This window comes from Cygnus atratus, chromosome 5 (assembly GCF_013377495.2).
Source record: "Cygnus atratus isolate AKBS03 ecotype Queensland, Australia chromosome 5, CAtr_DNAZoo_HiC_assembly, whole genome shotgun sequence".
Lineage (NCBI taxonomy): Eukaryota > Metazoa > Chordata > Aves > Anseriformes > Anatidae > Cygnus > Cygnus atratus.
The window spans coordinates 31,193,082-31,216,393 of NC_066366.1; the positions used below are offsets into that span (position 1 = coordinate 31,193,082).

At 39.4% G+C, this 23,312-nt stretch overlaps 2 protein-coding genes across 5 annotated transcripts in view; one reads left to right on the forward strand and one right to left on the reverse strand.

Moving 5' to 3' along the window:
* Positions 1 to 3,694: 3,694 nt before the first annotated feature.
* SNAP23 (synaptosome associated protein 23) lies at positions 3,695 to 22,541 on the reverse strand. 4 transcript variants are annotated; one of them, XM_035540143.1, is made up of 8 exons: positions 22,315 to 22,541; positions 15,266 to 15,372; positions 14,652 to 14,693; positions 13,840 to 13,888; positions 12,959 to 13,076; positions 9,567 to 9,719; positions 8,873 to 9,017; positions 3,695 to 6,192 (listed from the first exon to the last, which is right to left on the reverse strand). In XM_035540143.1, exons 2-8 carry the CDS (start codon positions 15,320 to 15,322, stop codon positions 6,127 to 6,129), a joined length of 630 nt encoding a protein of 209 aa, XP_035396036.1. In that variant the 5' UTR covers positions 15,323 to 15,372; positions 22,315 to 22,541; the 3' UTR covers positions 3,695 to 6,126. The 4 variants fall into 4 exon arrangements, with proteins under 4 accessions (XP_035396036.1, XP_035396037.1, XP_035396034.1 ...); XM_035540144.2 differs by having other exon boundaries at positions 22,319 to 22,437; XM_035540141.2 differs by having other exon boundaries at positions 9,567 to 9,746; positions 22,315 to 22,435.
* A 31-nt stretch (positions 22,542 to 22,572) lies between these two features.
* ZNF106 (zinc finger protein 106) overlaps positions 22,573 to 23,312 on the forward strand; it is a 41,697-nt gene continuing 40,957 nt past the window's right edge. The window contains exon 1 of the mRNA XM_050711033.1: positions 22,573 to 22,711. The gene's annotated coding sequence lies outside the window, so the exon portion shown is untranslated. The remainder of the gene's footprint in view (positions 22,712 to 23,312) is intronic.

Below are 23,312 nucleotides of genomic sequence, written 5' to 3' on the forward strand. Positions count from 1 at the left end.
GCTGCGTCAAATAAAGATGAGGTTCACCTTCAATGTATTCAGTAAAATGTATATTGCTGGAAAATAGAAAATCCTTGCACTGACTGTTTGTAAAAGTCTTAGCTGTCACCCTACTGCTGCTGCTGCCTTACTATCGCTGCTGCCTTACTATCAAAAGCATCTAGAAAGACCTCAAAACGTATGCAGTTATTTAACTTATACTGAAGATGAAAATGTACTTGTTTATTTTAGTAAATTGTTTTCAAAAATTAATTTCAAGCTTATTTGGTGTAGCTGCTGCTGTTGTCACTTTAACCAATAGTACAAAGGTATCATTAAAAAACATCACTATAGATACACGGTTCCATCAGCTGTTGGTAACAGTTGTACTTCAACTGCTTTGAGACTGCAGAGAAGTATGTCAACACTGTGGTAATAATTCAGTTAAGATGTACTGCATCCTCAAAACAGTGAAGTAGGAAGAACTGTACTAAGTGCTTTTCTTGGCAAAATAAACATGGATGCATCTATTCCTAATGAGACTGTCTTACAGTCTCAGTGAATGTATTAACTAACGTTCTACACCTAACCTTTCCCTTTCCTACACAAGGCAAGAAAGGCATTTATACAGTCAACTTCTTAAAGGTGCAAGTATAATCATTAAGTGTACTCACTGTGGTTGTTACCTGCAAACAGAAAGAAAACATTAAGAAAAATGAAGTGACCTTTGTGTCAATCTCTATAACCATAATTATGATAAAGTGTTTATTTTATAAGATGCTCAGAAAAGTCTTACACAGTAATACTTATTATTAAATAACATTTTATGGGACATCAGTTCAGTACTCAAAGGATGGCTGTAATCCATTCTTGAATAGCCTGTGGGTATGCAAAGATTGCAAGGGTAGGTTTGTAGAATCCCATAATTTGCAAGGACACATTTTATTTCGTACATTACTTTATTACAGATCAGTACAAATAGCCACTAGTAAAGCAAGTATGTATTTACGATTAAGTACTTTATGCACACCTGTACGTTATTTAAAGAGTTACAATATGGTGTAGCATTTGCCAAACTGCTTCCAGGACTGGGGGTAGCTAATAATAGACAAAGTTTCATTTTCTGAGATGACCTGCATTGTGGAGTCCAGAATCAGCCAGATGTTCCCAGCAAGGGTCCAGTCTGTCCCAGAGATCTCAAGCAGAGAAATTCTCCCAGGAGAGCTCTCAGGGAAGCCCCAATTTGTATAGACAATGAGTTACTTTTGGATTGTTAGAGACATAACCATCTGCTCTTGCTAGCTTTTATTTTCCTACCTGGAACCACCATGTCTATTTCCCCGTCAAACCAACTTTTGCTTCCCCAAACTTTATAAAAAAAAAAGTTTCCTAGATGAATTTCTACTGTTTCCAGGGGGACAGTTGTTGCGGTTTGTTTTTATGTTTCTCAAGGACATCTGAGGATGTCTCAGGCTCTCAGCTACCCAGCTGCATTTCAAAGATGCTCTGGGTTCCCAGGCTGGCAAATACCTTATTTCAGTGTTGTTGTCATTGTAAATAGTTTGACAATAAGCAGGTTGACAACAGCAAGGAACCAGTTTTACTTAAGAAATTCCCATTCCAGGTGCTATTCTATAGGAAAAAATAGTAGCTTCCAGTCAGAAGTAGGTGACAGCAGGATGATGTTTACTAGGCTACTTTGTTTTGCAAGACATAACCAGGGGAATGTTTCAAGAACACTCTGTGTATGTCAGCATAACTGCATGGCCTTATAGTCAGAAGGCAGAAATCTGTTCAGCTCCATACAAACACACTTCACAGGTTACAACATGTAAAAATCTGGCAGTGAATAGGTAAAAGCCCCAGACTTGTTTCAAGTTCAGCTCCTTCTACTTGATACCTAAAATCCCCTTATGAAATATTAGCTTTCTTCCTACAGATTTGCAATGCTTGAGACATCCATAGAGCAAAGCCCCTCATGTGGCAGGTTTCCCATTGTATGAGAAAGGAGCAACTCACCCAGTCAGACAAGCATGAAAGAGTAGGCCATCCACTTTGCAGTATTATGCTGTGGTCTTTTTGCTGGGACAGTCTGTGCTCAGACATGCTACTTTTCTCAAGTTTAACATTTACTTAGCAAGATTCCTTTGACTAGTCAAAAGATATGTAAGAATAGATGGTGTAGTTAAGTATGGGAATATCAGCAACAGAACAGTTGGAAGAAAAAGATGCAGTTAGCATTGCTATAGAGAACAAAGCTTACTGTTTTTAAAAATATTGAAGTTAGATACTAAGTCAACATTTCTGTTGTTTACGTAAACATCAGTGCATATGGAAACCTTTCAGTTATACATTGTTAGGCTCCTTTGCTCCCTCGGAGTTACAACAGCTACAAAAATATTTGTAAAGCAAAGGGGAGAAAACACCATGCCAAATATTGATTGCTGGTTAATTAGTCCTGAATTATCCAAATTTCTATCGGAAACAGAAGGGTATTAGTTTCAGGGGAAAAAAAGCTGGCTGACACCCTCACATTTTAGGTCACAGCAATAAATACGTTCAAGTCATTTAACATAACATCATTCTGTACACTTAACCTATTAGTAATTGTGCATTACAGTGGGTGTGGGGAGAAGTGACAAACTGCTAATTTTCTTTTCATGCATAACTATACTTGCATCTTAGCTTAGGAATTACTGAGGTAGAAAAAAACATTTAACAATCCATGCATGTATTTTATTTGTTTGATTTCACTTGCTCTCCAGTTTTTCATGGTATTCAGATACACTTCATATATTTATTCAATTAACATTTAGATAGTGCACTGCTGTTTCAAGTGCAGCAAAGGATTAGCATCTGCAAGTCACTGCATTGTGTTAACCACAAACTGTTTCACAATAGAGCCTTCAGAGGAAGAAGTTTTGCAAGTTACTGCACAAGCAACATGTGCTGTAGCTCATGCTGTATGTAGATGTAACCCTCTTAACAGGTTTAACTCATCTTTCATCTAGTACGCTACCTTGAATTTCATTGTTTACCATGAGCTATCATGGTCTAAGTGTCTGTGGGACATACAGTACATGCTCAGTAATTATATGCTCAGGTGGTCTCAAATAGTTTTTCCCTAAATTTTGGTAGAAATATACTAGGGCAGCTCCACCACAGTACGCAGAGCGCTTCTTCCAAGCCACTCCCAAATACCACTGTTCTTTCAACTAAAAACTGGTGCAAGTCTGTGTTCCCCCCCAACCCCTAAGAGCATTCTAGGAATCTAATGCTCCAGTACAGAGAAAATACAATCCTAAATTGCTCTTTAGGTAAAATTGCATTAGTAGAAGGTTAAATCACCAGATCTCATGTGACTAGATAGATGCCTTGCAAGTATTACCAATACTCGACAGGAAAGCTTTATTTTGCCTAGTCCCTTTAAAATCCTCAAATGTAGTCCCATGTCTTACCAGTCTTTCAAAGAGATGGACACATTTGATAGTTTGAAGTCAGGTGATGTTGATTATGCAGGGATGAAAACTTAGAGTGTTTAAGAAAAGGAAAGATCAGAATATTCCTCTCTTCCCAGCCACATCCCTTCCCGTGTTAACATCAGGAGTTCCGTGAAATAAAAATAGAAGGGAAACTTCCTGGTTGCATAGTAGCAACTAGTTCTGCCAAGTTTTTCAAGGACAGGAAATTAAACAAAAACACTTCTAAGACAAAATAGTTCTAAACCACATTTAGTTATAGAAGTATGTATTTTGTTGTGCACAATATAGTTTAACAATCAAAAGCAGAAACTGTAAACCTTCATTCTTAATAGAAACCAGAAATACAAAGATGCAGAAGTGTTGATTACATTCCACAGACATGGGAAGTAAGCATCTATTCTACAGATGACAGTAAAATGATCCAAGAAGCAGACTGTTTTGTTCATGAAGGCACCAGCTCCCTGACAGGTTTGGCTCTTGCTGCATCGAAAAGATTATATTTAGCTAATACTTAAGCTTAGAGTCTTGGAAATTATTTCCTTCTGTGATATGCATTGCAACATGAAGATTTTGCATACCAATCACAGCATTCTCTCAGTCAATATGAGAATTTGTGGCTAGAGCACAGGGAAGTCAAGAACATGGACTTGCAATAGCAAGGGAGAAGAACATTCCAAGGTGTTTCAAGATGCTAAAGAGTGGATTTGCACTGTTCTAAGCAGAACACACAACTGCTTTAGTATTCTGTTCCAGGAGACAATCATAGCTAAATAATGCATGCTTTGCTTTCATAATCAGCAGCAAATATTCCTTCAATTAACCCAAAGTTTATAAGAAGGAAGAGAAAACATGCAAATTCCCTATGCCTTCCCAAGCAAGAGGCTGTTGGAAGAACATTGCATAGTAAATTTCTAAGTACTTCTTTGCTACTTGTGTTTTTAAGCATGTAGCCTTCATTACCAATAGGGGTAGATAATTAACTTTCCGAATTCATTAGCTTTCCAATAATTACTGGATGCCAGACAGAAGCCAAGACATGGTACTAAAATATCCAGTCCCTGTAAAAAAAAACTCTGTCCTACGTAAGACAGTCTACTACTGGCCTATTATATGCAGCATCTTCATCCTTTGGTCAGTTTTTTTTTTTTTTTTTTTTTTACACAAGTTGTGCTGGGAGCAAACTGACAATATACTCGTAACACTGATTGTACTTCTGAAAACAAAAACATTTAACATTGTTCATCTTACATTTCAGCAGATTAGTGTCATCTCTTTAGCCCTAGGATTTATTATTAATAGCTACAAAGATAACCTGTGGACTGTCAAAAAAAAAAAACATCAAGAAAACCCTGGGAATAAGTCTGGTTGTATCATAGTAAAACAGAAGTGTTTTTCCTCATTAGAGGAAAGCTTTACCTCACCTGGTCTTCTATTCTGCAACACATGAGGAACATTTTAGTTGTAATCAACTTGGAGTATTTGCAACTGCCAGATCCAAAGTCTGTAATAATAAACTAGTCAGGAATTAATTTAGAACTAGTTTATTTACAACTAGCAAACAGTTCTTACATACTTCAAGCTTCCTCCAGACTTATGACAAAGAAGTTCTATAATAAACTTATCTTCGTTTTCAGTAGATTTAAGAAGCTCCCCCAAAGTCACTTATGAGAACAAACTCTGCATGATCTCAGTCACTTTTGCACTGGAGAAAGACAAACTGAACTCCAGTAACAACTGGCCAAAATAGAATCCAATATGGGATGTGAGAAAGCTGCATGCTTTTCTACTCATTTTCTTATAGTTCCTTCCAGTTCAGATGCCTCACTCAAACACTTAAAACCTAACTTTTAGATGATGGACACAGTTTTCCATCAAAGAAACACTTCAGGGATATTTTTATTGTATTCTACTCGCATGCACAGAGAGTTTAAGATCAGTTATATAAACACACAATAATACTAGAAAAATGCAGCATGATTTCCTAGTCATGGCCTCCAAATGTCAATTTACAGTGAAGAAATGGAAAACTATACACCCCTCCAGTTAGCTTTACATTAAAGTTTGTATGTTTAGGAAGTGTTTTTAAAGCCCTCAACCCAGAAGCAGTAATCAGTGGGCCTCTTGAATGTTGTAGTCCACATGCTCAATCCCAAACCAGTCATGTGGTCTGAAGTGTAAAGCCATGGTTAACCTGCTTAGAGATACAAGTCACACAATACTCACCAAGTCCCTGTTTTAGTGAAGACACTTAACTTATGAGGTATTTCAAACAGTGCAAAGTGCCCTCCTCAACTTTCCACAACTGTGAATTCATGTTACCCTGCTTATTCAACTTGAATAAAGAACTGTATTTTGGATGCAAGAAAAAAGACTGGGGGGAATAAAACATGAAAAAGTTCTCAAAGCCATGACACTTTTAGCCCTGAGCAGTTTAAGAAAGTGAAGGTAAATGAGTAGGAGGAAGTTAAGTTGACTGCTTTCTTGGAGTCAAGACCATGTTTACATGAAGCAATACAAAAAATAAAAGAAAAGGAATCCCTACAGAAAGGGTACTGCTTCATTTTTCCCAGCCCCTCTCATTTCAGAATAGAGGAAGTTTCACAGATCCAAGAATATGGTGGCTTGCAGCTGGAAAGACAGTGTCACTGAACAATGACAGAAGGTTTTAATTTTCAATGAGTTTCTTCGCTCTGATGTTGGCTTGCTCAATGCGATCCCTGTTTGTATCTGCCTGAAAAAGACAAATTCATAGGTCATTTGCAAACTGCATACAAAACACCCTAAAGATTTAAACTGACAGGAACTTTTGAATTGCAGAATATTATCACAGTAGACAGAACAGAAGCCATTTTTGTAAGATAGAAGTAAATTTCTTTTATTTTTAAATCTTAGGCTGTCAATTTTATCAGAAACAAAATTAGGAGAAAAAAATTAGTCTTTAGCTAACCCTCAAAATATAGAGTAGCCTGCTTCAGCAAGTCAGGGAGAATTTACAGAACAAAGAATTAAGGATCACCTCTCTCCAAGTGCTTGGACATCATAAGAACCCCTACAGAGAGGCTTCAATATTATGGACTAATAGTAATAATGAAAATTCAAAGTGACCTCTAGGTATAATGTTAGAATTGTTTTGCTAAGTGGAAATCCCTGGTTTCCACCCACACATCTATAGTGTCATGGTATCATAACAGCATGGCGTTTGTAAGTAAAGCCCTTTATTTTGTTATTGCCTTACTGCTGCCAGAGCATCACAAAAGTCAGCCACCGTATATAGGCTGAACAAGTATCAAGATACAGTTTTACTGAATGGTATGATAAGGGGCTTTGAAATACCCTATCCAGTCTGCTGTAGAGAATGAGCAGCAGGGATAATAAGCACAAAGCTAGCCTTTCCTCTCGCCATGAAGAGTGGAACTCCTGAGAATCTCTACCTATGGCAAGGATTAGCCATTTCATAAACTTATACTGAAATTAAGTAGCATGATAACATCAGCAGTTCAAGCCCTTCCATCACGTTCTTTCCTTCCTGCCCTTCACATTGATGGCTGGGGCGCGGCAGAAATATATTACAAAAATTTGTCAAAAAAAAAAAAAAAGCCACCCACATTTTGGAAATACATGGATTTAACTAGCAGATACTCTTCCAAGGAAAAGGCAGTAATGTGTTTACTAGGGGTATATTCAGACTACGATTGTAAAACAACACTGCAGGCTACCTGGAGTCACCCAATCAAGCCTATACTTTCCACATAGATTGGACTTTTTAAAAAAAATCCATATCAAATCTCCTGGAATTAAGCTAAGTACTGCTCCTTGTTTCTTTATATGGTATTGTCCTTTGGAGATTTACCTTCAACATCTTGATTCAGTTTCCACATTGTTCACTGCATTTGAAAATGGTTATTTGCAGAAAAGAATTAAAGTATGCTGAGACCATAGCTAGATAGCAAAGAGACTAGCATAGATTGCTAGTCTCAAAGCCAGGAGCTGCAGTTGGCATTTTTATTGCTCTTTCGTAATGCAATTCTAATTTTAGATTATATTCAAGAGTTAGTAAGATTTAATGAGCAAGATTTATTCAGACCACTAAAATGAAAGCATCAAGAAAAAATAGATGCTTGAAACTACCAGAACAGAAACACTAATGCTAAAAATAGTCATTCCTATTTGCAGTTAATTTGACCGACAATTTTCAGTCCACTTTGTAAGTGCTAAGGGTTTCACATTTTAAATTCTGATGAACTTTAGTTCTAGTGTCTTTTTAAAATGTTTGAGTTACTTCACTTGGAAGTTACCTCAGATATGCAGTTTCAGAGAACAGTGAAAGACAATTAAGACACGTCCAATAAGATCATGTTGATTGACATTAATATAACACCTACTACTAATTACTAGTCAAAATTGAGATGCTGACATAGGCACAAGCAGCATCTATGTCACACTAGCCAGTCTTGTTCTGAACATTTGAGAGCTGTTAATCCTATTGGGCTTTTCAGTGATATCTGACTTCCCATCTTGTCTTTTCAGTGATATCTGACTTCCCATCTTGTCTTTTCAGTGATATCTGACTTCCCATCTTGTCTTTATTTTATAAGTTTACAGCAACGTGTCTACTTCTGCTTTTTCAAAATCCATAACGTACACCATTCATTAAAGCTTCTATTTCCCTTCTTAACCAAGAAGGCTGTAAAAGAGCTTCTGTTCATTTAAAGATATGCAGATTTCTGTAATATGACCAACTTCCTCATTGGTTGCTCACTGGAAGAAACCCCCCAAATCAGATTCATATATGATTAATCTATTTGAGGAAGCTCATCTTGGAAAAAAAAAAATGGGGAGGAGTGGTGGCACAAAGATTTTTCTGGCTGGGACTAGCTAACTTCATGTGCAGATGAAAGCAGACCATGTCCCCGTGCATCCACAAAAGCTGTTATTTCTTATGGACACGCCTGGAGAGATTTTGCCCTAACTCAAAGAAATACCTATGGCAGTAGTTTGGGTTTTGGTATTTATTTTTAAAAAGAATTCCTTACAAGTTTTGCTATTGTTTAAAAAAAAAAAAAAAAACACAACCAACTATTCCCTACCATGCACAAGAAGATTGCCTGAAAGCAAAGATCTCAGTTAGACTTACAAAAAAGTCTACGCTTCTGATCCGATGTAATTTAGTTGCTTTCAGAATAAGCAGTGACCAGAGCTGTATTTAAGATTTCTGACACTATAAAGTACTTGAGTTTTCAGCTACATACCCAAACACCAAGTTCTCTCTCTCATTCAAGTCATGACAACCAGAGGATGCTATGATCTTAATTGCATATTTTACTGCAAATACAGGTCAATTAGACAGTGAGCCTTATCACGTCTTAGTAACAATCCTTACGTTGAAGGCAGAGAACACAGTTGACACTTACCTTTACGTTTATCCGGTCTATTTGTTTGTTCTGGGCATCAATCTCATTGCCCATATCCAAAGCCATATTTTTCAAATTCCCAAGAATGTTTCCTACTTGAGTAAGATTTTCATCCATTTCATCTTCTCTGGCATCATTTGTTATCCTGTTCAAATATTGAAGAGTGTTTCCATGAATCAAGAACTCGCTTTACTATACCCTAAAATTATTCTACTCTAATAGAATTTTTTTGTTGCAAAGTCACCTGACAGCCAATGTAGTCAAGCCAAGGTATTCTCTCATTTAAAACAGATACATTCCAAGCAGGCAACCCACCAAAAAGAGGATTCTAGGCTACCCACTACTAAAAAATAGCCTTAGAATTTAAAAGCAGCTACTAGAGAAATTTTAAGAAATTGCCTCAAATGTACTTGTATGGCAGTAAGAGTACTTGACATTTTTAACAGTATTATCAGAAACAAAACACTAGATAGAACTCTACTGTTCTCACTATAGAGCAAGGAAGTACAAGGTGAAACATTACACTATTGAGAATGTGCTACTTGGAGAGGAGATGGCAAAGACTAATAGATCCTCCAAGTAACAGTAAAGAGCTTGTTATTTAGCATCTTCACTTAAATTCTATCTGAAAGAAGCTGACAACTGGTAGATTACAATTCCTGCATTTAGGATAGATAACTATGAAGAAACAAACCGTGTAATATATCCACCGCTTGGTCCTCCAGAAGTCTGAGGTTGCTGTTGATTTATACTTCTTGGTTGCATGGATATCACATGATCTGCTGAGTTCTCCATTCCATCTCCCCATGTTGCTCGGTATGCTTTGCTAGACTCAAAGTTCTTCGTCCTACTCCGTAAAAACCAGATATCTGAACTGCTCCATCAGAAAAAAATGGCATCCTGATTGAAGTCCTGAATTAATCTAGGATTGTCAGAAACATTTGTCTTGTGCCCTAAAGATACTAGATTTTGGATATAAAAAGCCTTGTCTAGATATTACAATTTCTTATATCATGATAGTACAAATATAACCAAGTTACTCTACGGACAGTTGGCTAATCTTGTCTCAAGTGTTAGTACAAGCACAGTATTTCCCTTGAAGTAGGGAACAGAAGAGAGGAACCTTACAACAGCATCAGGAAAGCTTACATTGTCATAAGGTTGCATTTAAAACAAGAGTTAATCTAATGTGATGCTTAGGTACTTTTGAGGGAAGAAAAACAGATGAATGGAAAAAAAATCCCACTAATACAAGAAGCTACACTATGCAAGATCACCATTCATCTCTACTGTTTTGTTCAACAGTTTCTATAGCCAAGCCCTTCTTTCTGATGTTAACCAAAATGAACCTGGGAAACATTAGAAAATAACAATCATGTTTAAACAATAACAGCTCCTTCACTCTGCAAATTACCATTACACTTAACACCAAACAATACAGGAGAAAAAAAACAAGCAAGCCCACAGAACACTAACATGAAGCAATCTCAAGAATCACACATCTACGAAAACATATCTACAGAAGCAAGAGAGAAAGGAAATTAACAGAGAAGTAAGTTATCTACATTGAAGTAATTTCTTGTGACATCTAAAGAACATATTTTGAGAAGAATATTCTGTTTGTTGTCACTTCCAAGTTTGGATAACCCAGACCCCACTGCCACTTTTCTGCTTTGGTGGAAGCATGTGAAAGTAAAACATACTATGTATATGTATATATATAGTGTCTCCAGTACATCTAACCTCACAATTAGAATTAATAGATTTCAATATTTGTAGTGCCTTCAACATCAGTAGCCCAGATGTTTCATATTTGAAAAGGTGTGAAATCAGCTATAATGAAAAAATATCCTCTTCTAATTCCTTGGACATTTATGTAAACACAATAGGAAATTACTTCTCATAGGAGCTGACCTGTGAAATACAGCCTAGCATGAATACCTCAAGGGGAAGGAAAGGAGTCGTCTCTCAGTTCATAATGGAAATGTCGCACCCAGGAGAATCCTACAGCAACCTGAACTAGTTAATTCTAACAGCTTGTGCCTACATAGCCTTAAATACCTCCTTAGGTTTTCTACAACAAGATTGAGCATTACATTTTTGTCTCATTCATGCTAAAGTTGCAGCAGCTGGAGGTATTTGCACACTTGGCTTTTGAATTAACAAATTATTCAGTGCCAGAGGCAACAGTGAGGAATTTATTGAAAAAGCAGCCTGAAAAGTTTCACATCTGAATTAGACCACTAGAAACAGAAGTTGTTACTTAAACTAAACACAACTACTAAGAACAAATCTCATCACCTGATCTTTTAAGAGTTGTTTAAGCTACTATGCATTCACATTTCTTGTGTTTTGTTTCTGTAAGAGTAAAGCAATCTATATAGCCTAGCAAAACACCAAGGGTTCAAGCAGTTGGTCAAGCTTCCCACAGCCAATGCAATCTATAATAGTTGACATTGTTACAACACATCACAATCACAAGGAGACATGCGTGCAGACATCATGCACATGCAAGCACACATCCAGGAGAAGCATCACCTTAGACAGCTGGTTAAACGTATACGCTGTGCTAGTAAGACTGACCTTGTCCTAAAATCCACTTTCACCAGTTAAGCGAATACAGCTTCTTATCCTAGTCTTCATTTTAAGAAAGCAAGCATCAGTGTTAGGAGAGAATGGAGAAGAAGTCATAGTAAAGACCAGCAAACAGGTAAATTGATATTAGTGCACAGATTATATTAGAGTACTGCTGATATTTTGTGGTTTTGCAAAGCTTTTGTGAATGAAGTGACTAAGTGTAGTGGAAGTGAGAAAAAGCAGTATTTCATCTGTTAAACGTTATGATTTACCTTTAGTAAAAGGAAAAACTTTGGAGATAGCCAGCTGGCAAAGAACTCTGACATTAACAGAAAGTTTCACATACTAGAAAGTATATGAACAGCATTCATTTTCTTCCTCATTGCCCTCTACTTACCTATTAAGTTTTCCTGCATATTACTTCCCATTTTGGTACACAATGTTTTTCTGTTTTTATTCATGTATTTGGGGTGCCAGAAGAGTTTACAGATCCTGAGTTTGCTCAGTGGCAATAAGCTGTGTAATTAAATTCAGTGGGATAAAATAGCCAACTACAGAAAACAATGACTGTGTGTGTCAGAGTGCTCAGTCCAACAATTTGATAAAACTAATATACACTGCACGCCTATCTAATAACTAATGCACGCCTATCTAGAGGTCAAAACAGAACTATCTGCTTTTTCAAGATACTAAAGGTAAGATTTTCAGTCTTAGAAGCCACATTCATATCTATCCCAAACGATCCCCTAAGTATTATTTTGTTGGATAAGCAGGTTCAGCTACTCCAAAGGATTTTTACTCAAGTTTCTACTACCTCTCAGTTGAGTAAGTTGTGTCTTTTTTCCTCATGCTAAAGGGCTAAAAGCAAACACACAGATATTAATTACCATGAAACACACATGCAAGAGTTTGTATAGTCACTAGTGAAATATTAAAGCTTTAACACCAACATCTGTTCTACTCTCTTCCTCCTTAAAAGTATGAACTTCTTTTAAATGCATGGAGAACCAATACTACCCTCCTCCAAAACAAATCTTTTTGCATGATATTGAATTATAACATTGAATGGTCCACCATTACCAGCCTTTATATAAGTTAGCAGAGAAGTACTTTCGAGAATAAATGACTGGGGAGATCACATTTCTAAGGGACACAGGCATTTACATACAACTATTTGTAGTCCAGTTTGGTCTCCTTTGTATGTACATTGGTACTATTCTACTGAATAGACACTTCAGAATCATAGAATCATTTTGCTTTATGGAGATTAGGGTTCAAATGTGCAAGATGTTGCACAGTAGGTCCATTTACATTGAAAGTTGCACAATATATGGTCAGATGTAAGTAAGCTTTAGCTAGTCTCATATGATTTTAGAAGTGTGCACCTCCACAAACCAAAACAAAGTTCCCAGAGATTCATCATTTTCACTTTTATAAAAGACCATCTCCCAGTGCAATAGCTATTGGGAATATCCAAGAACTTTAGACCAGTGTAACAATTTAACCAACCTGTTACAAGGACAGACACAGAGCCCACAACATTTGTTGAGTTCTGTCAGTGTCTTCTCAGCTTCTCTCATGTCCTTATTTATCTGGTCCATGCCTTCTTCTATGCGATTTAGCTGTTCTAGAAGAAGAACAAGTAACCTGAATAAACACACATTTGGAGGTGGGGGTGAACTTACACTCCTTTACAGCAGGAACTTACAAGATACAGTTCCATCCTGATATAAAGACAAGTGTCTTTTTTGCTTTCCTGCTTTCTGGAATTTATTTTGCAGAAAGAGATTAAGTAATTAAGTTTTGTTTACTATATCAAAACCATTTTCCCCTGTCCTCAGAACAGCCCTTCTGCTGCTGCTTTTAGAATAAATGCAGTCAGTCCTGCTGTTGTGGAAAGGAAAGGCTTCAGTAGCACAACCTGCATCACATTGTAACTAATAGTTTCTCAACTACTTTAAACTCTTGTAAATGCTACAAATGCATGGGAATAGCCAATTAATAGATCTCATTTTCAGAATCACAATCATCTATATTGGAAAAGACCTTCAAGATCATCAAGTCCAACCATCAACCTGGCCTATCAAGTCTCATCACTAAACCATGTCCCTTAATGCCACGTCCACACATTTCTTAAATTCCTCCAGAGCTTGGGACTCCACATATCAATACTTCAACAACCACTACATGAAAAAATTCTTCCTAATATCCAATCTAAACCTCTCCTGGCACAACTTAAGACCATTTCCCCACATCCTATGGCATGTCACCTACCTTCACACACAGGTTTTTAAAACGCCTTTAGTTTCCACAACTCTTGAATGATAATCCTTTTTCTAAAAAGTGTAGGATAAATCATTAATGTTTGGGAGGAAGAAGGAAGAACTCACCTCCTTGTTCATCCAGCATTGTAATAGTCTTGATGCCAACATCGTGAGACTGTAGAAAGAAGTTTGTGTATATAAAAACAGACTTCAATATACCAGTGCAAAATCTGAAGGTCTCTAGAGTAAATTTTATAATTCAAGTTCATGCTAGGAGTAACTTCTGTAGTAAAGTACACTAAGCTTCAAATTGGATCTTACGTTAGCCTGGTAATATCACCACCTGTTATGCTATCTCAATTTCTTTTATATTACAAAAAGAATATAAAATGTATTGTAATACTTAGATTGAACTACGAGAGAGCTATCATATTTAATTATTTTTAACATTACAACTGATGAACAGATGGTAAGAAGGTATACGCAGAACTACTTTTGTATAGAAGCAGGAACAGCCCTGTCCTCTACTACACTACCACACTCTACTAAGCCATACCCTCCTCCTCAAAGCAGGACATTCTCACACTATTCACAGACAATGTGAGCTCGAAGAAAAATGCAAAGTCCTATGAGAACCAAGTGACAAAACTGCCAAAGCCATGACTGACTGACACAGAACTGTATGCAATTGATCTGTAGCGTTTGGAGATTAGGCTATTTTGCTTATGAGCAAAGCAGTCAAAAAGGACACTGATCCTTTCTGTGACCTTAATTACGTAATCTGAAAACACCAGGTTTAAGTCATTCTAACTCAATGACATGTTTTTCTAAAAAAGTTTGAGAAAGACAAGAAGTGATGAAGAGCACTTTATGATAGTTAAAATGTTGCTTCTCATACTTCAAATGTATAAAGCCCTAGCGGAAAAAAGCTTCCTTACCTCAATGGCCAAGCCAAGAATCCTCCTTGTGCTTTCCAAAGACTAGGAAGAGAAGAATTTTGAGTGTTAATAGCATATATCAGTCTCTGAAAGTGTTCTTTACTAGTTCATTGTAGTAAGGCAACTATTTTACACAAGTTCATCAACCTGCTGATATGTAATACTACATTTGTGTTGCAGCTATGTATCACCATCCTAGAGGTTAATTAGCCACTGCGGAAACACTTGTTTTTTCTAGTACTTAACAGTAATTTTCTCATCCCATACAAAAGTCAAATAAAGTATATTTTTATTTAACTAAAATTCATTAGAAAGGAATTAGATGCATGAAGTGTCAACATGGCTAAGAATCAAGCATAAGCACCTAATCTGCCTTGTCTCAGTAATCAGAACTGTGTGGGGAGTACTCGCCAAGTAGGTGGCTTTACAACTGAAAAGTTTATTCCTGAAACCAAGAATAAATTTAGTTTTGGCTCTAGTATTTACTAAGTAAAGAGAGGTTTGGAACATTTGGCTATACTCTTGCAAAATCATCACCCTAGATTATTTTAAAAAGATACTGTATTCTTGGCAGGTAACTATTCTAAACCCAGATAGCTTCCTAAAGTATTTACCTCATCAGTGACCTGGTTGGCCCTTAGATGAATTTCTTCAGCCGATAGTTCAGCCATGATGAGGAACTATCACTTGCAAGTAATCAAGTTAAAAGAGAATCTTCTCCCTGGAGTAAGAGATAACAGACAGTATGAACACTTCAAATAATTCTATTGGTTAAGTCTAAACAGCCTTTTATCAGTATTTTGCACTGCAACAAGACAATTCCAAGAATGAAGACATACACATCTCATTTGGCATAACACAATGTGTTCAGAAGGCACTAAAACATTTGTTCAGCTGATATGATATAACCAAAGAGCTATGAGAAATGCAGGAACAATCAGTACATGTAATTGTTTCCTTTCCAAGACTTGACTTCATAAGCATTTTTGGAAAACTATCTATTGTTAGCTTAAGACAAAAATCAGGACATGGACAAGTCTTAAAATAAAAAGCCTTTCCATGTTGGAAAAACAGTTGTTTACCCAGTAATCTGGAAAAAAATAGTTTTCTGAAGTACTTAAATTCCTAGCATGAACCTTAAGTGCTCTTCACCTTCTATGTGAAGGATTTTGACAAGACAGTCCGAAGAGGAAGCACTAACACGGACCAAGCACCACCTAAAGGGATTCCAGGAGCACTTTACAAATAATTCTTATGATATGGTGAATCCCTCAGATGTGAGAGCAGCAGGAAGTTATAAGTGGCATCTCTGCAACTCTTGCAAATGTTTGAGTTCACTTTCCTTGTAATAAGATGAGACCAAGATTTTTCTTTAGATATAACTCAAGTCCTAATACACTATGATTTAACTTTTACTGTAAATAGGAGATATATTTTTGCCTGAAGAGACAGCAGGAAAAAGCAAGTCAGTTGATAGATTGTGTATTGCTATCAGAGAAGTGTTTTTCAAAGCTAAGACTGTGCATTTTTGTTGGAGGAATGCTAATAAAGCCAGTACTCCTAGCAATAGGAAGAACAGAAGTCCCAAGCTACATAAGACTTTAATAATCTGAAGTTAAGGAAATTCTTTAAGAGTTGTTTTTTCAATCTTTGCTCTTTCACATCAGCAGCTTCCAATTAAATTCAGGTTATCCAGATACCCACTCCAAAATGTCCTGCTTGTATGGCAAAACCATGTTCTATTTCTCCTTACAAAAACCATATTTTAGAAGGCATAGCATTAGTAACTGCTCCTAGAAGGAGAAATTCATCCAGATTCACCTAGCTGTCAGCTAGGGAACACATGTTCACAGCTCCTTATAGGAAGCACATATCTGATACAATCCCATATAACTGAAGTACTTCAGGATTTGGAGTATATCAGCAGATCTGTCTTTAGCATATGACATACCTCTTCAGCCTAAGACTGAGGTTTTTCTAAGTAGCTGTCAACATTTTTTTCTTTTTCAATCAAGAAAAAAGCTCTCATAAGGCTTAATAGTTCAGTTCACATTAGTCCAGTCGTCTGACCATACAATCAGGAACTTATTAAGTTAGTACTAAGTTAGAAGAGTTAACATTACATTCACTTAATATTCAGAAGCAGGATGAAATTTCAGTTATATAGTTGGCATTGAATAAGTATTTCTTTACTATCCTGATTGCTGTCACTGTGTGGCACCTGAAGCAGGGAAGGCCTGGGCAAACCTACAACAGTCAAATGCTTCTGCAGCTTGGAGCCATGAAACTCATGTTTTGTCCTAGAGAGCCACAGGGATATCATGCCCCTGCCCTGCAAGTGCAACAGCTTCCCAACAATCCCATTGTAACTGCTGAACAGGGCTGGACACACAGCTGTATTCCCAGAGCAATCTAGAGATTTCCTTCTCAGCAGCCCTGGTGTCCTGCTTCTCTTTGCAGCTGTGGGGTCAGGCTACCCAGCGTAAGCGCAACTGCTGGACCCAGGCTGTTACAGCCACCACTACACAATACAGTAACAGTTTCTGTGCTTCTGAAGCAGGGTATGACACTAAATAAAACTCTCAGCCATGTGTTAAATAAACATTTGTTTATAAAATAAGACTTAACTGGGTAATAAGGCTCTCGCCTCTTTGAATAGATAGTAGCAAATACATTGTTCTACTACCCTCATGTCATGACAGTGCCTAAAGTCTGAAGGAAGAGTGTAAACCTTATCTGGCCAGATAAGGAGTTCTGTACTTGGTTCAGTACTGTCAGAATGTCATCCTGTGCACTAGAGCCACAAGTTCATGAGGACAATAAAAACAGAACTGCAGTGAGACTGAGAAAGGAGAAGGAGACAACAGCCAACACTTCCAATTCTCAAGCTAGTAGTTCTTGATGGTATAATCTGGAAGGTAACATATTACTGTGAGGCAATAATTAACTTCAGGACTGAAGTTCACCTATGCAATCCCAAATTCACCCTGGGCTTGCAGAATTATTAATGTCTTATGAAAGACAAGGCAATGCTGAAATATGGAAGTAATTACCTGAAGAGCTACTTCATGTACTATTAGCTATCAAACCATACCTCCCCAACTTCATCCTGCTTACATCACCTTACTAAAGAACTAGCAATCCATATTTCGCACAAATAAGTTTGGAGTAATATTAAACCCAGAAAGTGTCAGAGGTTGCATCTGAGACCAGACAGCTTGAAAACGTAAGCACTTGTTGCTGAAACTACCAGTTTTATCAGCTCACAGATGATCTTGGCTTTCCTCTAGCTTTCTCACAGCTCTCTAGACAACTCTATTGCCAGAAAGCAAGAAGTTCTGTGGAAATCCACAGCATTTCCGTCCTGCTTTCCCTCAGACCAATGGTTGTTGTTCTTGCAACTGTTTGTGAGTTGACCTAACACCGAAGAAATCCAGCTGCATGACACAGAAGAGAAAAGCCCCTCCACAAAGCAGACACCCATAATATGGAGCAAAACTTTCTTAACCCAGTCACTTCCAGGATGCCTCGAAGCTGACTTATGCCTGTGCTTTTCTTCTGATGCTCATATTAGGATACCTGTAGTGTTTTGCCTCTTGTGGGACAAAACAACAAAATCTGGAGAGATAGTTCACATGCTCAATTACACTTGCTAGGATAATGGACCTCTGTCAGAGGAAGCCAAACCAAACCACTCGGACTCTTTGAGACAGGTGTTCTGACAAGCTTTTTCACAGGTAAGAGGGTTCCAGTCATTTCTGATCAGTTCTTGAGATCTTATGCCACTGAAAACAGCGGCAGCACCTTCTGTTTCTCTGGACTCCACAAAAACCTTACCCGCCTTCACTTTTCAGCCACTGCCATTAGAGCTATGTACAAGATGCATTTCCTTCTTAAGATAGGCCTTGGATAACATGCTTTTTGAATTGGTTTTATTATAATGCCTGTTCAAAGTTGAATATCCAAAATTGATGGACTCCAAAACAGGCTGTAACTTGATTCTCCTATTTGAGCTGGTCAGCCATGCTTTTGCAGACCGCAGTAGCTCTGCGGAGGAAGGCAGTGCCAGACAGAGATATTCCCTAGGACTTATCACACAGCGGTTTGTAACACCCAAACAAGCACGTGGGAGTAACTGAGAAGAAATCAAGCATTTCCAAAAAAGCCTGTTTCCAACAACGGAGAAATACACTCTGTAGCTAGGTGTCTAATTGGAGTAGTTGGAACATAGCAGATGCCTAGCTGGTAGGGATGCTGCAAGATTTCCCTAAAGAATATAGCACCTAAGATGAGGCAATTTTTACTGGCAGAGTAGCTCAGCTATCCCAACAGAACACAAGATACACACATAAAGGGTACACAGGCCCCAGTCTTTCTGCCTAGAAAACACTCAATGCGACTGAAATATTCATGGCATATATTTTTTATCATAATATAAGTTTTGCTAAATGCAAGCATTTATTTTTAGTATCAACAATGTCCATTTTCTTTGCTTTTTTATAAAAGAAGCATTCTGCTGTTTTAGTTTAGTACCCCAGTTTAGAGAGAAACAAGTTTTAAACCAGAACCTAGGCATGCCTCACAAGGATCTATAATTTGCAGTGTGCCTAAATACAAAGCAGAACTTCTTTAAAGAAGGACATGGAGTCAGCCATATTTGCTTTTTGTTATCAGCTCCTTGCAGTATTTACTCAGCTACCAGACTACAAGGATTATGGTTAAACACATTCCAGTGCAACTCCCCTCATAGCCCACCCCTACAAATGAAAACCTGGCACCTACAGTGTAGAGCTGAGGCTGCTATCAAAAGCATATTTTCCTGAAGTAATGGGCCTCATGAAACTTTTCTACCAAGTTAGAAGACAATACATTATTCAGCTTAACTATCACTGCCCTATAAAAACGGAGGCTCATTGAGAAACACAGGCAGCAAGCAGACACGAAGCCTGCAATCATAAGGATCTGCCTTCTCCAACATGCTTTAATTAGGAGACTTGGGGGCAGGAGGAAGTTCTTTAAATTTCCAGCTCTGACCACAAGCAGTAGATAAGACATTATCTCTTCACAAGTTGATGCAAATTGTGCGAAGATATTCTACAAGCTTACTGCCATCATCCAGAGCAAAACATTCTAATTCTGATATTAGTTGAGCATGGACAAGAGTTAAATTACTTCTATCACTTGGACAAGAGGAACAAGGAGATAAGGGAAAGGAATGCATGTCTACACAGACTTTTTTCCCTCCTACTTGCTATGCATTCAAGTTAGCGGCTCCAAAACCCCAGGAAAAGCCTTGAACTGACACTCTTATACAAAACGTTTATGTTAGAGAAGGCCGAGGAAGAGATCAAAGGCAATTTTACAGAACAGTTTAAAACCCCAATTAAGCTATTCCCTGCAGAGGAACAAGTGATATAAGAGGTGCTTTGGGGCTTGTATTAGCATGGTGTCAGACCCATTCAAAGCATGATTGGCTTAGATGTCTTCACTTGGTACATGCACATAAGGCACCTGAAGCGTTTTAGTAGTTTCTTCATCTAACTGGAGTTATACCAACACTCTGTTTCCAGCATAAGCAAGGCACACGTATAAAAGAAAACAAGTTGCAACCTTGCTCTCGATGTATTTTGAATAGTCTTTTCAGGCTTTCATTTATAAATAAGCACAAGAAAAATATTTGTAAACGCTTTCAAGGTAATAAAAGCTATAGCAGTTAATTTACACAGCTTGAATAAGCTTTTCTCCAGCACAGGCTGCAAAGCAAATCTAATACTTACTAACTCTAAGAAAAAACAGAAAGTTTACTTCCTTGTTTCATAATAGTCATGGTATATTGAAGTTGTGCTATCCAAAGCACTCAAAACCTTTAAGTACTTTCTGATTTACAGATCTTTATGAATTTATACTGACTGCAAGCCACCAGAATGCCTACAAAAGTGCTTCTTGAGCCACAATTACACCATCTGCATCTGGAAAGAACATCAAGATACCTACTGTAAACAGAAGTTGTTTTAAATCAGCATTCAGTATAGGAATATTTTTAAAACATCATTACAGCTGGAGACTGTATGCATTTCTTCCATCCCTCTGACCTAATACACTTCAAAACATTTTAATTTTGAAAGGGAGGGACCGTCAGAAGTGACAACTTTTCCTAAACCAGATGGATCTAACTTGCATTAGACCTAAAATTGTTTTGATCACCTGTACTTTCACAAACCCATTCTGAATGGTCACAAAATTCAGCCCTGCATCTCTGGCAGACATGGAGCAGTTCTGTGTCTCCAACAGACCAAAGACCTTTCAGAAGTGTCAGACATCCATTGCCTTTGCCAAATATCATGGATTAATTCCTCATTGTCTACTGGTCCTCTTTATTTGAGCCTAGCCTGCTCTAATCAACACCACAAGGTTTTCTCCCACACTGCTAATTTGAAACTAGAAATTAAGTTTCCCTTCCGAGCACAAGAGGACGATGATTTTAGAGGAGCTATTCCCAAGCCACGAATAAAAACTACTTAAGTCCTATAAAGTGTTCCAGCAAGGCTCCATGCTTAAATCCTCAAGTTGTTTTTCTCCTTGGTATGTAGTGCAGGTTTTTTGCAGTCTGGTATTGCACATAGTAGAGTTAAGTGGAAAATTTTCGTATATATTATGTCCACATTATTCATTTTTAGCAATGTTGTGGTATGAAAGAATCCTATCCCTCCCATTCCTGAATTCCTATTATTTGGTTACCTCTTCATTTCAGGTAAATTACAAATGAATTCTTGTACTTTATCCTTTTAATACAATGCACTATTGAACACACTAAAATATGCTTTCCACTGATTTTCTGTCTTTACGTATACAAGTACAAAGGAAGAAATATTGAACATCTCCCAACTGATATATCTAAAACATGACTGAGAGATGCAGCCTCCACCTTCTTGAGGATAACCTCATCAGAAAGGTATGAGCCAGGAGATGTCATAACCCTGCTGCTCCAGCAGCTGACGGAGAGCCAGCATCTCCCGAGCTGTAATTTCAGCCATCAGCTCTGATACCGCCTCCGGTGACCAGGGATGCTCTGTCGGCTCCTTCACCGAGAAAGTGAGCTGTTGCCTACCCCGTGAGACGATAAATTAAAGAAATGGTATTTTTAGGAAAAACGACCATTATTTATGAAGTTTCTAGGCCTTGTTGTAAAGATTAAAAACTAGAGAGGTTACAGAGTAGGTAGAATTTTTATCGAGGATTTGTTCTACTGTTGTGCTTTCAGAAATTTCATATCGCCAGCATAGAAGGAGATTTTTTTTTTTTAAAGACACTTCCTTAGACAAACTAAAGGGTTATCCTATGTCTTAGGCTACTGTGCCCACCCAACAGGGAGCGGTGCACAGTCTCGGCAGCAGGACGGAGCCCCCTGTCCCCTCAGGCCCCCAAGCCCAACGAACAACGCGGCTGCAGCGCTGGGGCCGGGGCTGAGGCAGGAACCGTCCCCGCACGCTTCCTGCTCTCCCTATCGTCTTCCTCAGCGCGGCGCCGACAGCCCGGGCACCGGGCGCTGCTAACGCCGCCGCCCCGCGCTCCGCTCCCCGCCACCGCCCGCGGCTGTGCCCAGAAAAGCGACCGCGCTGCCCCAAAACGCGCCCGGGAGAGAGACAGAGCTGGGGACACGCACCTACCGCCGAGCCGAGCCTGAGCCGAGCCTCGCCCCGCCACGCCGACCCTTTAAGAGCCCATGTCCCGCGGAAGCGGGAGGCAGCACCGCCCATCGGCCGCGTAATGGAGGTCGCCCTTCCGCCCGGGCACTGCGCCACCACCACGACTACATTTCCCAGCAGGCACCGCGGGAGATAGAGGAAGGCTTCCCAGCTTGCAGCGCGGCTGCCTCCTCACCGCCCCACTGGCTGCGCTGAGCGCTCGCCCCGCCTCCCCGTGCGCCGCGGGTCTCGGGGGGTCGCCGCGGCGCTGGTGCTGCAGGGCGGCGGCGGCGGGGCCCGGGCGGGTGGGGGCGCTCAGTGCCGGCGGGGATGGGACGGGCGGGCGGGCCGCTGCCCCGCCGGGGGGCGCCGCGGGTGAGTACCGGCACCGGGCACGGCTCCGGGCCTGCCGGGGGAGGTTGCAGGGTGGCGGGGGGTCGGGGCTGCAGGACGTGCAAGTGGCAGCCCGAGGGGAGGCGGCGGTCAGCGGCCGGTGGCCCCGCGGCTGGGCGCGGTCAGCCCCCGGTAGCGGGCTCGGGATGCGGCGGAGCAGAGGAGCGTTAGCAGGCGGCGCTGCGCGTGCGGGCTTAAGCGGAGAGCCGTTCCCAGCGGTGCTCTTGGGTCTGGGCTTTTAAAAGTTTACACGCGCGGCAACCACAGCCTCGCAGTGTTTGTGCTGCGTTTCTGGGGTTGTTCTGTAAGGGCTCGGTTTGTTATTTCTATGGGAGAGTAGGGTTTGTTTTCGTATCGGTGTAAACTTGGTGCTCCGCTGCAGTGGTGTTCCCTTCTCCTTACCTCTCCCTGCGGTACAGCTCTGCCGAGGCTTGTGGGACAGGCAGATGCTGAGGAGTGACCCGCAAGGAGAGGGCTGGGGTGTGACGGGCTTTATTTGCAGCGGGCGCTCCCGGGGCCGCTTGTCTTAGGTCTCCGCTGCCTGTTTCTGGCTGTCTCTCATTGGCTGCCTAGTTCAAACAAG

Excerpts from the sequence above, each read along its gene's own strand:
- SNAP23 (XM_035540141.2), bottom strand. The coding sequence starts at position 15,322 with ATGGCTGAACTATCGGCTGAAGAAATTCATCTAAGGGCCAACCAGGTC. Across the intron at positions 13,889-14,651 it reads TTCTTGGCTTGGCCATTGAG|TCTCACGATGTTGGCATCAA; the intron begins GTAAGGAAGCTT and ends TTCTTTCTACAG. Across the intron at positions 9,747-12,958 it reads TGTGTCTGTCCTTGTAACAG|TTCAGATATCTGGTTTTTAC; the intron begins GTTGGTTAAATT and ends CTGATGGAGCAG.